This window comes from Erinaceus europaeus, chromosome 12 (genome assembly GCF_950295315.1).
Source record: "Erinaceus europaeus chromosome 12, mEriEur2.1, whole genome shotgun sequence".
In the NCBI taxonomy this organism is placed as follows: Eukaryota; Metazoa; Chordata; class Mammalia; order Eulipotyphla; family Erinaceidae; genus Erinaceus; species Erinaceus europaeus.
Window position 1 is genome coordinate 79,670,890 of NC_080173.1, and position 21,114 is coordinate 79,692,003.

The 21,114-nt window shown below is 45.1% G+C and overlaps 1 protein-coding gene across 1 annotated transcript in view; it reads right to left on the reverse strand.

Moving 5' to 3' along the window:
• The window catches only part of PRPF8 (pre-mRNA processing factor 8), a 33,963-nt gene extending 18,234 nt beyond the window's left edge, over window positions 1-15,729 (reverse strand). The window contains exons 1-24 of the mRNA XM_007520406.3: window positions 15,644-15,729; window positions 15,334-15,444; window positions 14,677-14,845; window positions 11,521-11,685; window positions 11,215-11,433; window positions 10,882-11,094; window positions 10,644-10,769; window positions 10,442-10,547; window positions 8,448-8,638; window positions 8,197-8,316; window positions 7,923-8,112; window positions 7,633-7,752; window positions 7,397-7,531; window positions 5,826-5,955; window positions 5,281-5,477; window positions 4,645-4,851; window positions 4,396-4,559; window positions 4,118-4,244; window positions 3,818-4,010; window positions 2,662-2,849; window positions 2,223-2,461; window positions 1,850-1,996; window positions 1,459-1,669; window positions 1,162-1,278 (exon numbers count right to left, since the gene is read on the reverse strand). Coding sequence (XP_007520468.1) covers window positions 1,162-1,278; window positions 1,459-1,669; window positions 1,850-1,996; window positions 2,223-2,461; window positions 2,662-2,849; window positions 3,818-4,010; window positions 4,118-4,244; window positions 4,396-4,559; window positions 4,645-4,851; window positions 5,281-5,477; window positions 5,826-5,955; window positions 7,397-7,531; window positions 7,633-7,752; window positions 7,923-8,112; window positions 8,197-8,316; window positions 8,448-8,638; window positions 10,442-10,547; window positions 10,644-10,769; window positions 10,882-11,094; window positions 11,215-11,433; window positions 11,521-11,685; window positions 14,677-14,845; window positions 15,334-15,433 — 3,774 coding nt within the window. The 5' untranslated portion in view covers window positions 15,434-15,444; window positions 15,644-15,729. The remainder of the gene's footprint in view (window positions 1-1,161; window positions 1,279-1,458; window positions 1,670-1,849; window positions 1,997-2,222; window positions 2,462-2,661; window positions 2,850-3,817; window positions 4,011-4,117; window positions 4,245-4,395; window positions 4,560-4,644; window positions 4,852-5,280; window positions 5,478-5,825; window positions 5,956-7,396; window positions 7,532-7,632; window positions 7,753-7,922; window positions 8,113-8,196; window positions 8,317-8,447; window positions 8,639-10,441; window positions 10,548-10,643; window positions 10,770-10,881; window positions 11,095-11,214; window positions 11,434-11,520; window positions 11,686-14,676; window positions 14,846-15,333; window positions 15,445-15,643) is intronic.
• Between the last annotated feature and the right edge of the window lie 5,385 nt (window positions 15,730-21,114).

The following is a 21,114-nucleotide window of genomic DNA, read 5'->3' on the forward strand; positions in this document are numbered from 1 at the left end:
ACTCTGTTCCTTTAGATTCATCTTCCTCACAGGAACTGAGACGGGGGAGGGGGACTGGTTACCCAACACAGAAATATGAAAGTCAGGCTGAGGAGGCATCTTAGCATGTTAAGAGAACAGCACATGTATATCTGAAGACTCAAGTTCTACCCCCAGTCACACCATAGGTGGGAACTGACCAGTACTCTGAGGGGCTCCTCTCTTTTTCATAAAAGTAAATCTTAGAGAGTCGGGCGGTAGTGCAGCGGGTTGAGTATACGTGGTGCAAAGCACAAGGACTGGTGTAAGGATCCCGGTTCGAGCCCCCAGCTCCCCACCTGCAAGGGAGTTGCTTCACAGGCGGTGAAGCAGGTCTGCAGGTGTCTGTCTTTTCTCTCCCCCTCTCTGTCTTCCCCTCTTCTCTCCATTTCTCTCTGTCCTATCAAACAACGACAACATCATTAATAACAACAATAAAAAACAAGGGCAACAAAAGGGAAAAAAAAGTAAATCTTAGATAGTTCAGGGGACCAGGTAGTGGCAAACCCAGTGAAGCACACAGAGTACTAAGTGCAAGGATCTGCCCAAGGATCCAGGTACGAGCCTCCGGCTCCCCACCTGCTACACAAGTTTTGAACCCTAACACTATATAGAAAGTTCAACCCTAGTATCAACAGTAGTGATAGCATCAATAGTGGTGTTCTGATAATAAAATGCAAAAACAATGCAATTTTATTCAAATTAAAGAATCCAACTTTGGGCTGGGTGGTAGCACACCTGGTTTAGTGCACATATTACAATGCACAAGGACCTGGGTTTAAGCTCCCACCTGCAGGGGAAAGCTTTGCAAGTGGTGAAGCAGGGCTGCAGGTGTCTTTCTCCTACCCTCTCAATTTCTGTCTGTGTTTATCCAATAAATATGATCAGAAAAATTGAAGGAAAAAAAAAAGAAAGAAATCCAACTTCACTTTTGCCTTAGAGTTTATCATAATTGGAAAAAAGCAAATTACAAAATTCCTATAAGGGATTCTCAAAAATTAACTGAGTTGTTTTCACATCTAAGCTGATCTACACAAAGCATGAAAAGTAGTACACTAAGCAAAACTTGGAATAAAGGAGAACGAACTAGAAGAGTTTACCAGGACAGGACACAAGAGAAGCTGGGACTAATTGCCTACATACCTTGGTGAAAGTGGTGGAGCCAGAAGCCATCAGAATCTGACGCACACGGTTGTGGAAACGCTGCATTGACTCATCATCCACACGCAGGAAACACTGAGCTGTCCGTTCCTTGGTAACCTAAATTACAAAGTCAAGGTTAACTTATCTCTGAAAATGCAAGAGGAGCAAGAATTATTTCTGACCCTACCCAACCTGCAATGCTAAATCAATAATGGAAAGGTGTGCTGGGGTTTCCTGTCCCCATCTGCCCTGCTGGTATGGGGGACATGTTGTTCCTAATTCCTTTCCAGATTATACCTCGTTCTGTAGGTTCCAGACTCCATCCTTGTGAGTAAACTCCTCATAGCTGGTGCGGCATTTAGGCAGGATGCGGCATTCAAAGCCACACATGTTGAACAGTAGGTTGGGGTTGTCCTTACTATACACGGACACAAAGCTGTTCTCCCATTGAACTGTAGTCACTGATCGTGGCAGACGGTTTTTGATGTCCCAGAATACTGCCCGGCCCCTACCCACAAAGAACATATGGTCATGTCAGTGTGCTGGAAGAAATTTCCTTTCAAAAGCCAGAATGATGATGTCCTGACACAATGCACTCTTCCCACCCAGTATACCTCCGAAGTTCCCTCTAATTGCTTTCTGGGTCCCTCATGTCCTTCCAGCTCCCATAGACCCAAGTTAGACTCACAAGTTGACATCATGCTTCATGAGGCGCATACGGGCGTCTCGAGGCCAGCACTTCTTGTTGTTATAGCCAACGATGTTTTCATTATTGGGGTCAGGGTGCTCTGTCAAGTAACGCTGGATCAGGTCCCGAGCCTCATCTGCTGTGAACCTACACCAAGCAAAGTGCACTCCTGAGGCCCACATATAACCAGGACCCTCACAAGAACTATAGCTCCACAGATGAAATATCCCTTTCAAGCTCCATCCTATTCACAGAACTTTATTCCATTTTATGACCTCAGCCCAGCAGCAACCCAACTACAACACAAAAGCTACTTCCAGAGGCAGGGCCCATGTCTAGTGATTTCAGGGTATAAATCTCAGAAAGTTCTTACCTGAAAAAAATATGGATGCGATCTATGTATCTACAGAAAAGACGAATGGGGTGGGCAGCCTCAGTGGCTATGTCCTGGAAACTGAGGAAGTCGTTTGGCATCTGAGGGGGCCCAGCCATCTCACTGGCCCGGTGCAGTCCCAGAACAAGCAAATCCATCACCAGGCCATAGTACTGCACAATGAAAGAGGCAAACTGCAGACCTCTGATGATCCCATATGAATTTGTATGGTTCATATCCTAGAATAGAAAACAACTCTCAATCTACAGCCAAGTTGCAGGTTTCTCCAGAGTCCCTCTTTATCCTCCCCTTAGCAAATCCTAACTGAATGTCCAAGCACATCCCCCCCCAGCCCCCGCCGCCACACACACACACACACACACACACACACACACACACACACACACACCACGAAGCTCCACACTACCCTGCCCCTAACCTTATAGTTGATGACAACATTGTTCTTAGCTGTCATGTAATCAGCTATGTTGTGGTCCACAATGAGTCGCAGCAGCCTGTTAAGCAGGGTCAAGTCTATTTTTTCATACATTTTCTCAAAGCGTGATTCCAACATGACGTTGCATTCACCCTCACTTGTCTCCCACACATCCTGCAGGTTGTTGATGCCTGAAAAATAAGATAGGCCACCAGCATGTTATTCACTTTTAGGACTAGGGCCTAAGATCATACTTTACTGTGATCATATTCTACAACCCCGTCACACTACCACTCCATTCATATATCTGGAAAATCTGTTCTGTTCAGTTTAACCTCAGCACTATTACCAATTGACAAGAGAGCTATTCATGGTGTCCATGTGAGATTAAAAAAATTTTTTTAGCTACCAGGGTTATTGCTGGGGCTCAAGTTGCACACTGACTCCACCATTCCCAGTGGCTAAAAAAAAAAAAAGTTGGGAGTCAGGTGGTAGCACAGCGGGTTAAGCACACGTGGTGCAAAAAGTGCAAGGACTGGCGTAAAGATCCCGGTTTGAGCCCCCGGCTCCCCACCTGCAGGGGAGTCACTTCACAGGCAGTGAAGCAGGTCTGCAGGTGTCTATCTTTCTCTCCCCCTCTCTGTTTTTCCCTCCTCTCTCCATTTCTCTTTGTCCTATCCTACAACGATGACACCAATAACTACAACAATAAAAAAATAAGGGCAACAAAAGGGATTAAGTAAATATTTTTTTTTAAATGCTTTTTTCTTGGTCCGGGAGGTGGCGCAATGGATAAAGCATTGGACTCTCTAGCATGAGGTCCTGAGTTCAGTCCCCGGCAGCACATGTGCCAGAGTGATATCTGGTTCTTTCTCTCTCTATCCTCCTACCTTTCTCATAAATAAATAAAATATTTTTTTAAAAAGTTTTTTACATAGAGAAATAGGGAGAAGGGGAAAGAACACAAGAGAAAGAGATACACTTGCAGTGTTGCTTCACTGCTCATGAAACATGCTCCACAGGGGCTTAAACCTGGGTTCTCACGCATGGTAACATAAGCACTCAACCAAGTGAGCCACTACCTGGCCCCCTGGATGAGACTTTTTATAAAAAGCAATTCTCTTTCCCTCTGCAGAGAGCAATCTCAGAAAAGATTTACCTTGGCACCACTTGTAAACAAGTAAAGGAGGAGGTTCTGTGTCAGCAGGCTTGATCCAGGGTGGGAAGAGGCGTCGCTTATCAGCTTCATACCACAGGTACTGATCCAGGTAGGCATCAGTTATCTTTTCCAGTGGCTCTACGTCATAGACTGGCACCAGATGGCTGTAGAGATCCATGAACTCGATGCCCACCTGTGAAAAAGGGAAGGTGACTCACACCAACTCAACAATCATCTGTAGCAATATGCCACCCTGAACACCATAAATAAATAAGTTAAAATATCATACAGACAACTCACCTCCTTAAAGGCTCTCTGTGTGAGGAGATGACGCTTGATGCGAGACAGCGCTTCGTGGGGGTTGTCATAGGCTTGCTCGATCAAACCTAACTCCTCCCTCTGAGACTGGTTTAACCGCGACTTCACACTAGCAAGACAAGAGGGAAGGTAGAGAGAAAAAACAGACAGACAAAAAACCAAGATGTCAAACCCCAGAAAATCATTCTTTCTTTGGACCTAGACAATGATGCCATTCTCTTCCATCACATTGCCATGAGAACTTGTCCACTGTACAGTACCTGTAAGCTTCTTTCAGTCGCTCCAAGGCCAAAATGAGCAACTTGGTGTCATGCTTATAGGAGAGTGGGGGGAATGGAATTGGTGAAAACCTCCGGCTTTCTAACCAATGCACAGTGGTAGTGTACACTGCCACTGCTTCCTCTGCAGTGATGTAAGGACCATCCTGCAAAATGAACATAATCATCAGTCCCCGACTTTACTATCTACTCTCCTGCACACTGCCCACCCCTTAGACAACTCTGCACAACCTTCAAGTAGTTGTGCTGCCGTTCCTGTTCAGCCTTCAGGTAGAGTCGAGTGAGGCGGCCCAAGTTCTTTTTACAAACAGTCTTGTCCACAGTGGCTCCACGGCGGATCCGTTCCCTGTTGTAATGGGCAGTGTTGGTCCACCAATCAGCCTTGGCCTTCACATATCGAAGAATCATATTCTCTATGGGTGTTGGCAGCCCAGGGACCTGACAATGCAAAAAAACAGTCAGAAAATAAGGGATGGATAGGTTCTGTAGTTCAGTAGTACAGTACAAGCTTTGTGTGAATGAGGCCCTGAGTTTGACAGCTGGTCAAAAAAAAAAAATAAATAACAATAAAAATAAAAAGTAGGGACCAGGCGGTGGCGCACTTGGTTAAGTGTGTGCATTACAGTGCATAAGGACCCAGGTTCAAGCCCCTATTCCCACCTTCAGTGGGAAAGCTTCACAAATGGTGAAGCAGGGCTGCAGATCTTTCTCTCTCTCTCCTTCTCTATCTTCCCCTCTCAATTTCTCTGTCTCTATACAATAATAAAACATTAAAAAAATAAAATGAAAAATAAAAATGGGAGCCAGAAAGTCTCCTAAGAGTGACAATCCCCATCAGAAGATAATCTTTACACCTGAGACACCTACCTTCCAGGGAATGTTGGCCTTCCAGCAGCGCCAAGCTTCACTGAGGTGCTGCAGAATTGTCCGTGCCTTATTCTGTTTGATCCCCTCAGGCATCATGTCCAGGATGTCATGCATTACAGCTGCCCGCAGTTCCAGGTCAAAATGTGACTCTACTCGCTGCTTTGTCACTGTCTTTGCTACCCCCTTTGAGTGTCGGCCTAGAAGTGATTAAAAAGACGATTCTTTTACTAAGTCCCTACACTGATGACCTCTCTTTAACTTTATGTACAGTAAAGTTGGTAAGCTTTAGTAAAACATCCATGTGCTCAGCATGTGCTATATCAGATACTGACAAGTTTGTTTCTGAGAAATTTCCACACTGTGAATACATGAGTCTCTAGGCCCCAGTAAGAAACTCAAGAAACAGCATCTTAGGTCAGACTCAGTGGAGAATGGAATTTAGAGGAAATTCAGTAGGAAGGATGAGAACACAGAACTGAGCAGGTAAGCACATAAACTTCCCTAAGGCAATTAACACAAGACAGAGCATGAGAAAAAACACTTACCTTCAAATTGCCTGGCCAGGAGGTTGCCCAACCATCGCTCCAACAGAGGGGTGATGCCACGCATAAAAAACAGCCAGACCCGCCAGCCAGCAGCCCAGAAGCCACAGCCAGGGCCTTTCCCTACAGGGCCCTATGATCCCAAGCAGAAGTAAGAATAAGAGTTAGTAATTCATGGTCCGGGAGGTGGCGCTGTGGATAGGGCATCGACTCTCAAGCGTAAGGTCCTGAGTTCAGTCCCTGGCAGCACATGTACCAGTGATGTCTGGTTTTTTCCTCTCTACTCCTATCTTTCTCATTAACAAATAAATAACATCTTAAAAAAAAAAAAAGAGTAATTCATTTAGGCAACAAAAGAAAATTGGACAGAGGTGGGGTTGGAAGAACACATGTATAGCAGAAGAAAAAAATGTGGGACGGGGGTAGATAACATAATGGTTATGCGAAGAGACTCTCATGCCTGAGCTCTTAAGTCCCAGGTTCAATCCCCTGCACCACCATAAGCCAGAGCTGAGCAGTGCTCTGGTGTTTCTCTCTGTATCTGTATCTTTCCCCTTCTCTCTCTCCCCTCTCTCCATCTCTCTCAAAAATAAAAGTATTAAAAAAAAGGAAGAAAAAAATGCAAAAACTCAGGACCTCAACATCTAAAATGGGGTAAATGAGCAAGTTTAAGAAACTGGGAGAGATGGATTCGTGAGGGCGATCTGGTTGTGGTTGATTCGGCTGATCTGGCTGGCTAGGCGGGCGTCCCCTTCCTCCCTCACCGCTCCATGTGCATCTCTCCAGAAGCTGTGCACTCAGTCAAAGAGGACGGCCTTCCCTAATAAGACACAGACCAGTCTTCCGTCAAGGGTATAGCTGCGCTCCCATGCTAGAACCTCCAAACAAGCTCTCAAGGAGCTGGGAGAGGAGTGCTTTGGCATCCCTAACTTTCTTCTCTCCTTTCTCACTCTAAGTGTACAGGATGAGGAAAAGGAAAAAAAGATAGGGAGTTCAGGCCACAATATTAACACTACCTGTGCAACTATCTCAGCCACACTGAAGAAGAATTCAAAAAAGAATGCAGCGATTGAAATTTTGAAGAATTCTTTTTGAATTCTTTTTTGAAGAATTTTTTGAATTCTTTTTTGAAGAATTCAAAAAAGAATCCAGCGATTGAAATTTAGACCTAACGTGACTCTTAGGGAGAAGTGATAAGATACACAAAGTGAGGGCAGTAATGACACTCTTGGAGCTACTCTGCACACAGGTTGCTGGAAAGAATCCTGATGAGATATAAAAAATTCAAATGGGTGGACTGGGAAGTGGTGCAGTGGGTAGGGTGCTGGATTTGTACGCAAGAGGTCGAATTCAATCCTGGTCATTGCATATGCTAGCTAGTGATTTTCTAGTATTTTCTTTTCCCTCTGTCTCGTTAATGTCTTGTGAGAACAGAAACCCTGTAAATCAACGGTTCGTCAATGAGGTGACATTGGAGATAAAATAAATATGAAATAAATCTTTAAAAAACTCCAAATACCAACAAAAGGGAAAATATATATAAAATTAAATTAAGTCTGTGAAGATAGTCCTACCGTGTTGAAGCGGTAATAGATGAGATGTTTCAGGTCCTTGCACATGCGAATCTGCCGCATCAGTTTGTATTTGTAGCGGTACATGCCTGTTAGCTGCCCCACATGGGCAAAGATGTACTGCAATCCATCTGCCAGCTGCAACATAGTCAAGCTTTAAGCTCCAGTCATCTCCATGGTTTTCCCAAGCTCCCTCCAGTTTCCCCACCTGGGCAGGAACTGGGGCTACCTAGCCTCACCTGGAAGGCATCCACATTGCCCAATCGATACTGCACATGACTGTCCACCACCAGCTTGGTTAAACGCAGAACCTCTCTACACAGATGAAAAGCATTCCCAAAGCGAGATTTCTTTCTTTCCTGGTAAGGATATCAAAGACAGAAAAGAAAAAGAAAAATGTGTGTGTGTGTGTGTGTGTGTGTGTGTGTGTATCAGCAGTCCAGACTAGATGACTGCTTCCTTAGGAGCCAAGCAAAACAGTCCACCACCCCCTCAAGTTCAGGAAACCCATAAGGTCCAATGCAAGCACCTTAGTGGTGAGTGTCTTGACAGGCTTAAGGTTGAAGTTGTAATCCAGATGCAGGTAATTGAGATTTTTCCGGTGAATGAGAAGGTTGAGCATGTTGTAACCCTGGCGGCAAACCTGTAGCCCCACTTCCACCCAGTCCAGCTTTGTGGACTGGAAGAATTTGGTGGCTTTGAAGGAGCGGAACAGATACCTGGAGAGAGAATAAAGAATGAGAATTAGCCTCCAGATTAACTTTGAAATAAAAGCTCTCTGAATAGGGATCCTGACACTTTACCTCTTCTTTTGGGCTTTTGGAGGCCGGTGCTTCAGGGCATTCAGCACGTAGTACTTCAGCAGCTTCTGGTAGGAGACCCTCACCTTGACAGGCTGCCCCGCGGGACAATGCTCCCGATACCTGGGAAAACAGGTCCACCAAAGCTGGATCTAGCTTTCCTTCTGGCTATTCTGGTCAAAGCTGCCATGACCATGTAGTTGAAATCTTTTTTTTCCTACACACACCCACCATCCCCTTAGGTGCAGCCTTACCAGTTCTTGACAAGGGGAATGTCCAGGGCCCGACGGGTACGACCAGAGCGTAGATTGAAGGGCCGTGGGGCCCAGAGCAGGGCAATGCCGTTGGCTGTATTGTCGGTGTAGAGGGGTGTGTCCTTCAGGAAGGGTTCCACAAACTCTGGGAGTTCAAACTCCTCATCGTCGTCCGGCAACGGTTCTTGGCTCTGAAAGAACACCCAAGGGTTCACCTCCCATTGAACTGGGCAGAGACTTGGGATGAGGGGAAATCTCTGGGGCCAAACACAGTGGTTTCATCTACCATGGAAACTGGGCTTCCTGACAAGAGAAACCCTAATGGGCCAGAGCAAAGGGGGCCAAGGGAGCAAAGAACAAGCGAAGGCCAACATGAAAAGCAAGTGTATCAATTTTCATACCCCAACTGGCTTCCCACCAAAGGTCTCCCAAAGGAGCCCCAAGCCCATAGGAGGAAAACACTGCAATCACCACCTAGCCTTGCTTTGAACATGGGACTTAGGTACAAAGTTCTGCTCATGTTTTAGAATATAATGTAAGGGGCCAGGTGGTGGCACACCTGGTTGGGTGCACATGTTAACAATGTACAAGACCTGGGTTCAAGCCCCCAGTCCCCACCTGCAGGGGAAAAGCTTTTCAAGTGGTGAAGCAGTGTTGCAGGGGTCTCTCCCCCTATCACCCCTTCTCTCTTGACTTTTGGCTGTCTCTCCAACAAATAAATTAAAAAAAAAAATTTTAAGACTACAATGTCACATGTATGAACATCAAAAAGCAGAATGCTAAGAGTAAGTCAATCACAGAGACTACACATTATTTTTTAATACTTATTTATCCCCTTTTGTTAAAGCCCTTATTGTTTTATTGCTGTAGTTATTGTTGTTGTTGTTACTGATGTCATCATTGTTGGATAGGACAGAGAGAAATGGAGAGAGGATAGAAGACAGAGAGGGGGGAGAGAAAGATAGACACCTGCAGACCTGCTTCACCAATTGTGAAGCGACTCCCCTGCAGGTGGGGAGCCAGGGGCTTGAACCGAGATCCTTACGTCAGTCCTTGCGCTTTGCGCCACCTGCGCTTAACCGCTGCACTACTGCTCGACTCCTGAGACTACATATTCTATCACATGAGCATCCAGAATAAGCAAACTCAGAGTCAGAAAGTAGATCAGTAGTTGTAAATTGCAAGATTGATGAGAAATGCAGTGTTTTCTACAATATAGGGTTGCCTTTCAGAATGATGAAAATGTTCTAAAATTACCTGTGACTGGCTGTACACTCTTTATAATTTTTTAAATTTTATTTATTTTTGAGACACACACACACACACACACACACCCCAGAGCACTTTATGGTGGTGCGGGGGATTGAACCTGGGATTTAGGAGCCTCAGGCGTGAGAGTCTGTTTGCATAACCATTATGCTGTCTCCCCCGCCCACTGGCTGTACAACTCTGTGAATAAAAAACATTGAATTTTAAATTTAAAGTGGGTAAACTGCATGGCAAATAAATTATTCTATAAAAGGATTTAAGAAGAAAATGGGAACACAGTAGAAACAGACCAGAATAGACTATACAGAGTCCCGGAGGAGGAACAACAAAGCCCAAATGAATAATCAGAAAGCAAGGTAATACCAACAACTTGGTGTGTGCCAAGTGCAAAGCTCTCAAATTAGTTGATAACTCAAGGGTAACACTTAACTGGCTGGAAAATATGTCTGCTTCTAGCCGATTTTCTCCTATCTATCAACATTTAAGCCATGCTCGAAAAGCTATTACGAGAGCTGAAGTCAAATATCCCTTCCACTGGGGCTGGGATCATTCACTTGATAAGAGTACACTCTTCACCACACACAGGACCTGTGTTTGAGTGCCCAATCACCACATGGGAAGACTATGCAAAGGGGAAACTTCATGAGCACTGCTGGGTATCATTTTTTCTCTTCTCTAAGTCTCTAAGTTAGTAATAACAATAACAGTAATACTGTCCCTCTCACCTTGACAGAGTGTCTGTGGGAAATTGGGTTGATCAAAGGATCAAAGTAAAAAGCTGGCAAATCAGGATCCTCAGTTTTAATGAACACAACATTAGGAGTGTGATACCTAAAATAAATAAGAGTCAGTCAAGATTCCCTTGCAGTGTAAATGTGCGTACCCTCCTGTGAGCTGGAGGGACTCCAGGTATGTTTCAGTTCTTACCAGGTGAGGTGGACATGGTGTGGAAGGTTGTTGTACAAATAAGGAAAAGCAATCTTATATTCAGTGCGGATAGGCTGTCGAATGATGATCTTGTTAATATCATTGAATTCATTCCAATCTTCATCTCTATGTTACAAAAATCAAAGATGAAAAGGTTAGTTGGGGAGTTTGGAAGCAAACATGGGTAAGATTTCACCCAACCCCTCAGAGCTGAGAATGCCTGCTCTTTCCAACTTACTGGAGGTTGATGTCTCGAACAAGCGGCTCAAATTTGGGGCCTCCAGGAATGGCCATATTGAGTGCCTTGGAGGTAAAGAAGGCCTTCAGATCAAACAGATAGAAGTAATTGTCATCTACTAAGTCGGTCAAGAGTTGATTAGCCAGGCGGTAGAGAGTAGACATCATTGGCAGTGTGAACTGCCATCGTTGGTAAGTGGACCCATTCACATATCTAGCATGGGGGGGGGGGGGGAGAAAGAGATTCATGTCAAGTAAACACACCAGTTAGCCAGGCCATACTACTTATTCCTCCCCAAAACACCTAAACTCTGAATTCCCTGTCACCACTTACTTCCTGCTATCTCTCAATGGCTGGTGGTCATAGAACCAGTCCAACACAGGGGCATCTTCCTCGGGGTCCAGCTCTAGCTGAATGGCCTCCAGTGGCTCAACATCTAGAATATTATCAGCATAGTCCAATGGAGGCTCCTCATCATCAAAAGGGGGGAAACGCATCCTCTTGAAATGTCTTCTATCTCTTTTTTCTCGGCGCATCATAATCCACATTGACCTAGAAGTCAACAATATCACACAACAATATCCACCCACTGCACCACCAGGCCCCAACACCCACACACCACATTGCAGCCCTTCTCACCCCCACTGGGAGATGTAGACAGGCTCGATGACCCAAGGAATCTCATTGACAAAAGAAATGGCTCCAGTAATGTGGTACAGCACAGGCACATCCCGAATCTGCTCCCAAGGCATAGGCATGTTCTCCAGGAGTTTAAGAACTGCATGGGGCATGTACTTCAGGGCACTGCAACATTAGGAAGAGAGATTATTAGAAACTACAAAGTGTTCTGCTACTTGGGTCCATGCAGTGAATCATATCGTATCACAGCACCACATTCCATAGAAAATCCATACAGTACAAACCCCCAGGTACAGCAAAGGTCTTCTATGACCAGCAACTCTGCTCCCATGCCCTTTCTCCAATGTTACTCTTTAAAAATACAGTGTATGCTTGAAGTAAACAAAACCTCAGCTATTTAGACCACTTCATTCAGTGGCAAATATGTTTGTTTCCAAAGGGAAAATGGATCAGCTGTAGTATTTCTTATACATTACTCATATGACATCAGGCAACTAAAAGGCTTGATTATAATGCCAAAAATAGCTCACACTACACACAAACTACAGTGCATAAGCACCCAGGTTCAAGCCCCTGGTCCACATCTGCAAGGGAAAGCTCCACAAGTGGTGAAGTAGAGCTACAGGTGTCTATTCCTGCCCTCTCAATTTCTCTGTCCCTATCCAATAATAAATAAAAATAAATAAAATTTTAACAAAGAAACAAAACAGACTATGGTGATTATCAGAGGATGCAAGAGAACAGGGAGGAACAGTAAAAGAGAGGGATGTTTTTGGTGTAACGACACAAATTTTATTGTTGGATGTGGTTGTATATACATAGGTATAAAATCATACCCCGGGAGTCGGGTGGTAGCACAGCAGGTTAAGTGCAGGTGGCGCAAAGTGCAAGGACCGGCATTAGAATCCCTGTTGGAGCCCCCGGCTCCCCACCTGCAGGGGAGTGGCTTCACAGGCGGTGAACCAGGTCTGCAGGTGTCTCTCTCTCTCTCTCTCTCTCTCCCCCCCATCTTCATCTCCTCTCTCCATTTCTCTGTCCTTCCAACAATGATGACATCAATAACAACAATAATAACTATAACAATAAAAAAACAAGGGCAACAAAAGGAAATAAATATAAAAAATTTAATAAATAAATAAATAAAATCATACCCCTGGAGTAGGGGTAAATAGCATAATGATTATGCAAAAGATACTTTCAGGCCTGAGGTGCCAAGTCCCAGGTTCAGTCCCCTGCACCACCATATGGCAGAGCTGAGCAAAGCTCTGGCATGTCCTCTCTCTCTTATTAAATTAAATATTGGGAGTCGGGCAGTAGTGTAGCGGGTTAAGCGCACATGGCACAAAGCGCAAGGACCAGCATATGGATCCAGTTCAAGCACCCGGCTCCTCACCTGCAGGGGAGTCGCTTCACAGGCGGTGAAGCAGGTCTGCAGGTGTCTATCTTTCTCTCCCTCTCCCCATTTCTCTCTGTCCTATCCAACAATATCAATAACAACAACAATAAAAAAACAAGGGCATCAAAAGGGAAAATAAATATTTAAAATAAATAAATATTATAAATATATATAAAAACCCACCACCTGCAAGGGGAAAATTTCACAAGTGGTGAACAGTGCTGCAGGTGTCTCTGTCTCTCTTCCCCTCTATCACTCCCTTCCCTCTCAATTTCTGGTTGTGTCTATCCAATAAATGAATAAAGATAATAATAATTTTTAAAAAACTCACAATCAATTAAAAAAAATACAAAAACAAAAAGCTCCAGGCCCAGGTCAGGAAGAAAAACAGGGCCATTAAAAAACATAGCAGAGGGAGTCGGGCTGTAGTGCAGCGGGTTAAGCGCAGGTGGCGCTAAGCACAAGGACCCACATAAGGATCCTGGTTCAAGCCCTGGCTCCCCACCTGCAGGGGAGTCGCTTCACAAGTGGTGAAACAGGTCTGCAGGTGTCTATCTTTCTCTCCCTCTCTCTGTCTTCCCCCTCCCCTCTCCATTTCTCTGTCCTATCCAACAACAATGACAACAATAATAACAACAACAAGGGCAACAAAAGGGAATAAATAAAAATAAATATTAAAAAAAATTATTTAAAATTAAACAAAAAAGCATAGCAGAGTGGTCCGGGAGATGGCTCAAGTGGACAGGGCTCAAGTGGACAGGGCTTTGGACTCTCAAGCATGAGGTCCCGAGTTCAATCCCCGGCAGCGTATGTGCCAGAGTGATGTCTCGTTCTTTCTCTCTCTCCTCCTATCTTTCTCATAAATATATAAAATCTTAAAAAAAAAAAAAAAAAAAAAGCATAGCAGAAGATGGGGAAATTATCACAGAACCTTAATTGTCATCTACCTTTCTCCCAAGATGGACTGCCATAGAAGATTTTTTTTTAAATATTTTATTTTATTTATTTATTCCCTTTTGTTGCCCTTGTTGTTTATTGTTGTAGTTATTATTGTTGTTGTCGTCGTTGTTGGATAGGACAGAGAGAAACGGAGAGAGGAGGGGAAGACAGAGAGGGGGAGAGAAAGATAGACACCTGCAGACCTGCTTCACTGCTTGTGAAGCGACTCCCCTGCAGGTGGGGAGCCGGGTTCGAACCGGGATCCTTATGCCGGTCCTTGTGCTTTGCGCCACCTGTGCTTAACCCACTACGCTACAGCCCGACTCCCCATAGAAGATTTCTGTCTCGGGACGGGCGGTAGTGCACCAGGTTAAGCACAGGTGGTGCAAAGCACAAGGACCGGCATAACGATCTGGGTTCAAGCCCCGGGCTCCCAACCTGCAGGGGAGTCGCTTCACAAGCAGTAAAGCAGGTCTCCCCCCTCTGCCTACCCTTCCTCTCTCCATTTCTCTCTGTCCTACCCAACAATAATGACATCAATAATAACTACAACAATTATAACAAGGGCAACAAAAGGGAATATTTTTTAAAAAAAAGAAGAAAAAGATTTGACTCAAGAAGATTTCTGTCTCAAGATGACACAATAGTCCAGATAGCAATAGGAGACAGAGAGCAAGGAAAAAGGTAAATCTCCAAATAAAATATTTCCAAGATTGGGGCCAGGTGGTGGTGCACCTGGTTAAGCGCACACACCACAGTGCACATTTCTGTCTCTATCCAATAATAAATAAATAAATAAATATTTCCAGGATGCACCTTACCCCAAGTAGACTCTTTTATCATGGCGGAACTTCCTGTTAGTCATGTCTCCATGATCTCGAATGATCTTCCTGACATGTTCTGGGGGCATGTCTTCTTTCTGAGCATCCACAAATCCAAACTTCCGCTTTTCCGCATATCGTTTGGCCTGCAATTGCTGCCATTTTCGAGCTACAAAGACACCCCAATGGAAAGGACAGCACACCCTTAGCCCAATCATTGCCCCTCCAAAGGATAAGCTCCTGCCAGGTGTATGAGAGAGGAATCATGCAGAGGGCAGGGCCTGCCACACACACACACACCAGATGTGTTCTAAGAATAGCACATCTTATTCTTCACTTTTGCCTTCATCAGATTTATCACTGCCACAATTCCTCTTAAGTGTTCTCCTTGCCTAGTTCCCTCATTACAATTTAAACTGTCATACAAGGGCTCCATCTTTATCGCTATTGTATCCCCACTGCTGCAATCATTATGTGCAACAACTAACGGAGGCTTTTAAAGATCTGGTGGGAACAAAGTATAAACGGGGTCAGCAAGTGAGCTGATAACCTAATGTTTTGACACTTGCCAAAACGGAAGTGAAGGAGGCGACCCGCCGCGCACGCGCACACCCGCCCGCACCAGCCCAAGGCGCCGGATCCGCACGCCTTTTTCACCTTTTTCCTGCAGCTTCTCCTCCGACATGTAGTCTGGCAGCGGGGCTAGAGGGCCGGGCACCGGGTTACCCGGCCCTCGGTAAGGAAACACTCCGGCCATGCCCGGAGAATCTAGAAAACGACGGAAGGGAAAAATAAATTGAGAGACTAGGCCCGGTCATCCAGAGATGTAAAAGGAAGGCGCCAAGCCGCCCGGACGTGCAGTCCCATCTCGCCTAGGGCACACCCCCACTAAGCCAGCCGAACCCGTCCAGCTGCCAGCCCTATCCCACCAAACCCCCCGCGGCCCGACCCTAATTGCGCCACGCACCCCCACAGCCCCGCACACAGACGGCCGCTTTTCTCCAAGCGCAATGGCGGCTTGCCTGCGTCCGCTCCGCGTACCCTACGCCAGGAAGTGCGCAACCCGCTTCAGCGGTTGATCCAATGAGTCCTCAGACAGAACAGAGAGCTCGCCAATGAGAGCTCGGGTTTGGCGGAGGGGCGGGCCTTAGGCGGAAGGCTTTTAGCTCGGTGCGGGGTGGGGGGAGTTGCCCTGAGACTGCACACTCCCCGCCCCTCGCTTTTCTGAGAGCGTCTCTGGGTGAGCTAGAAGACATCAATGAAGTCGAACCGCGGGAGACCCAAACTTCCAAGTTTGATTGCATTTGTTCAAATTTGTACACAATTGAGTCCAGTCTCATAAATGTAAATGAGGTGCACCACTAGCTCTGAGTCAGTCGTTTATTCATGAGTGTATGTATTCATTCTCTCAACCAACATTATTGATATTCTAACTATGTATAAATATAGCTGGGAGGAAAGCCAGCCTTACACAATGGCCCGGGAGGCTGACAATACTCCAGGCGTGGAGCTGAGAGAGAGTTCACTCATAGAGCGCTTGCTCTAATAAGTTAGGGATCTTTGATTCGAGTCCTGGCACCCTGTGGAAAGTACCATGGACAGCACAGGATGGTGGAGCAGTGCTCCGGTGTCTTGTCTCTAACACTCTGAAAAAAGAAGTAAAGGGGTCTGGGTGATGGTGCACCTGGTTAAGCACACACATTACAGTATGCAACATCCTAGTTCTAGTCCCTGGTGCTCACCTGCAGGGGGAAAGCTTTGTAAATGGTGAAGCAGTGTTGCAGGTGTCTCTCTTGTCTCTCTCCCTACCATCCCCTTTACTCTTGTTTTCTGGCTGTCTCTATCCAATAAATAATGATAATGGGGGAGTCCGGCGGTAGCGCAGTGGGTTAAGCGCAGGTGGCACAAAGCAGGCCTGGTTCGAGCCCCCGGCTCCCCACCTGTAGGGGAGTCGCTTCACAGGCGGTGAAGCAGGTCTGCAGGTGTCTGTCTTTCTCTCCCCCTCTCTGTCTTCCCTCCTCTCTCCATTTCTCTGTCCTATCTAACAACGACTACATCAATAACAACAATAATTTAAAATAAGGGGGGGACTGAAAAGGGAGTCAGGCGGTAGCGCAGCGGGTTAAGCTCACGTGGCGCAAAGCGCAAGGACCCGCGTGAGGATCTGGGTTCGAGCCCCGGCTCCCCACCTGCAGGGGGGTCGCTTCACAGGCAGTGAAGCAGGTCTGCAGGTGTTCGTTTTTCTCTCTCCCTCTCTGTCTTCCCCATCTCTTTCGATTTCTCTCTGTTCTACCCAACAACAACGACAACAATAACAATAATAAGAAGAACAACAACAATAAACAGCAAGGGCAACAAAAGGGAAAAAATGGCCTCCAGGAGCAGTGGATTCCTAGTGCAGGCACCAAGCCCCAGCCTGGAGGCAAAATAAATCAATCAATAAGTAAATAAAAATAAAGATAATAAAAAATTTAAAGAAGAAAAAAAAATGCTGCCTTTGAGATGGCACATAGGGTAGAACTCCTGACCTGCAACCATGAGTTCAAGTTGGCTGAAAGGTACACAGGAACACTCACTTCAAATAGCATTATTAAGGATAGAGAGATAGCATCCTTAATGGCCCCGCAAAAGATTTTCTTTACTTTTTAATTTTTTTTTTAATTTTTTAATTTCTTTATTGGGCAATTAATGTTTTACATTTGACAGTAAATACAGTAGTTTGTACATGTATAACATTTCCCAGTTTTCCATATAACAATACAAACCCCACTAGGTCCTCTGTTATCCTTCTTGGATCTGTACTCTCCCCACCCACCCCAGTGCAATACTCCTGCAAAAGATTTTCATGTCTGAGGTGTTGAAGTGCCAGGTTCAAGACCATGCACCACCATAAACCAGAGCTCAGCTATGCTCTGGTAAAAAGAAAAAAAAAATAATAAGCTAAATTAGTTCAGTGGTCCAGAAGGTGACACAACCGACAAAGCATTAGACTCTCAAGCATGAGGTCCCAAGTACAATCTCTGGCAGCATATGTACCAGAGTGATAACTGGTTCTTTCTCTCTCTCATTTTTTCTCATTAATAACTAAATAAAATTTAAAAAGGTATAATTAGTTCAACCTGAGAGGTGGTGCAGTGAATAGAGCACTGGACCCTCAAGGATGGGATCCAGAACATTCTCATAATCCCCAAATAGAACTGTACCAAGTTTAAAAAAAAAAAAAGGAGGCGGGGCAAGGGAGATAGCATAATGGATATGAAAATCACTTTAATGCCTGGTACTAAAATGTCTCAGTTTCAAACCCCCTCCACACACACCCACCCACCATAAAACATAAAATCATATGAGAGAGTTAACATACAAAACCAAACAAATGTTGACCAATCATGGACCTAAGAGCTGGAATAGTGCAGATGAAGTGTTGGGAGGTTCTCCTTTTTATAGATAGCTAGTGGGTATACTTTAGTTATATTTCAAAGGGACTGTAGCTATACTACTGTTGTTGTTGTTGTTGTTTTCCTGAGCCTAAAATCTGATATGCAGGTGGATCTAAGTTATTGTCTGGGGAGATGATGTCATGGCTGGGAAAAGGACCAGAAAGCTGGATCAGGGACGAGAGTAGCTCCCTAATATGGGAAAGGGGTATAAATATTGTTGACTGTAAACCCCATCAATTTGATGTGATCTGGAGCCCATAATTAGCTAGGGAGCCTATGTGAGCTCTGCATCCATCTAGATCTGAGCTCACATTCTGTGGTCATGAGTAGGAACATTCCATACTGCCCTAGTATTGACCCATATTCCTCAGGTGTAGCATAGAGTATGTTGTCCATCCTCCTTTTGGAGGATGAAATATTCTCTACCATTGTTGATCCAAGTTGAGGGCAAAGTCCTATTGGAGGCCCACAAAGGGGTCTATTTTGTTGTTCCTGATAGAAATGACCGGTAACAATGGAGAGAGAGATTTATTTGAGTTCTAGACCCATCAAGTCTGTTTGGGAATCTCAGGACTCCACGACTAGGGCCCCAGCTAGTTTCCTTTTCATAACATTTTTAATGTGTTTCTTTTTTTAGATCTTTCTTTTTTTTTTTTCTTGCCTCCAGGGTTATTGCTGGGGCTCAGTACCTGCACCATGAATCCACTGTTCCTGGAAGCCATTTTTCCCCCTTTTATTGCCCTTTTTTTTAATTGTTGTTATCATTATTGTTGGATAGGACAGACAGAAATCGAGAGAGGAGGGGAAGACAGAGAGGGGGAGAGAAAGATAGTCACCTGCAGACCTGCTTCACTGCTTGTGAAGCAACTCCCCTGCAAGTGGGGAGCTGGGGGCTAGAACCGGGATCCTTACACGGGTCCTTTTTAAATCTTTCTAGTCATTTACTGTTGGATAGAGACAGAAAGAAATTGAGACTGGAAGGCGAGATAGAGAAGGAAAGAGACACAGAGACATCTGCAGCCCTGCTTCACTACTCATGAAGGTTTCCTTCTGCAGGTGGTGACCAGGGGCTTAAACCTGGGTCCCTGCTCACTGTAATGTGTGCATTTAACAAGGTGAACCACTATTTGGCCCCGAGACTTATTTATTAATTAAGGGGGGTTGGTAATGCACATAATATGAAGTGCAAGAACCTGCTCAAGGATCCGGGTTCGAGCCCCCCCAGCCTCCAGGACGGAAGTTTCATGAGTAGTGAAGTAAGTCTTCAAGTGTCTCTCTTTCTTTCTCCCTCTCTAATCTCCTCCTCCCCTCTCAATTTCTCTCTGTCTTTTCCAATAAAATGAGAGGGGAAAAATGTCTGCCAGGTGCAATGGATTCATAGTGCTGGCACTGAGCCCCAGTAATAACCCTGGAGGCAAAATTAATTAATTAATTTAATTTAATAAAAATGAAAAGGGGGCTGGGCGGTAGCGCAGTAGGCTAAGCGCACATGGCGCAAAGCTCAAGGACCGACAAAAAGATCCCAGTTGGAGCCCCGGCTCCCCACCTGCAGGGGTTATCATTTCACAAGCAGTGAAGCAGGTCTGCAGGTGTCTTTCTATCCTCCTCTCTGTCTTTCCCTACTCTCTTGATTTCTCTCTATCCTATCCAACAACAACAACAACAGCTATTACAGCAATAACAACTACAAGGGCAACAAAATGGGAAAAATCCAGGAGCAGTGGATTCGTAGTGCAGGCACCGAGCCCCAGTGATAACCCTAGAGGCAATAATAATAATAATAATTAATAAATAAAAACATAAAATAAATAAAAAATAAAAGGGGAGGAGAACCTGAGCATTGTTCCGGTATTCGTAGTGCTGAGGCTCAAATGTGAGATCAGGGGGCAGGTGGTGCAAAGCACAAGGACTGGCTTAAGGATCCCAGTTCGAGCCCCCCCTCCCCCTGGCTCCCCACCTGCAGAGGGGTGGCTTCACAAGCGGTGAAGCAGGTCTACAGGTATTTATCTTTCTCTCCCCCTCTCTGTCTTCCCCTCCTCTCTTTATTCCTCTTTGTCCTATCCTATACAACAACAACAATGACAACAGTAATAACAACAATAAACAGATAAAAAGGAAAAAAATGGTTTCCAAGAGCAGTGGATTTGTGGTGCAGGCACCAATCCCCAGTGATAACCCTGGCAGCAAAAAAAGAAAAAAAGTGAGACCAAATGCTTGCAAATCCTGTGTTCTACCAGTGTGCCACTTCCCAGGCCATAACCTGTAATTTTCTTTTTCTTTTTTTTTTCTTTTTTCCTCCAGGGTTATTGCTGGGCTTGGTGCCTGCACCATGAATCCACCGCTCCTGGAGGCCATTTTTCCCCCTTTTGTTGCCCTTGTTGTTGTAGCCTCGTTGTGATTATTATTATTATTGCCATTGTTGATGTTGTTCGTTGTTGGATAAGACAGAGAGAAATGGAGAGAGGAGGGGAAGACAGAGAGGGGGAGAGAAAGACAGATACCCACAGACCTACTTCACCACCTGTGGTGACTCCCCTGCAGGTGGGGAGCCGGGAGCTCAAACCGGGATCCTTAGGCTGGTCCTTGCACCTTGTGCCACATGTGCTTAACCCACTGCGCCACCTCCCAACCCCTGTAATTTTCTTTTTTAATTCATTTACTTATTATTGGATAGAAATAGAAATTGAGGAGGCAGGAGGGGAGAAGGAACTCCTGCAGCCCTGCTTCACCACTTGTGAAACTTTACCCCTACAGGTGGGGACCAGGGGCTTGAACTTGGGTCCTTGTGCATTGTAGTGTGTGTGCTGGGCCAGGTGCACCAATGCTTGGCCCCACCTGTAATTTTCTTGTGTGAAAGATCAAAATATATCACTTTATGAAGTTCTGTTTTTTGGTTTTCCCCAAAATTTAAAATATTTTATTTATTTGTTTATTTATTTATTTATTTATGAGAGTGTGAGGGAGATAGGAGAGTGAGAGAGCTAAAACATCACTCTAGCAC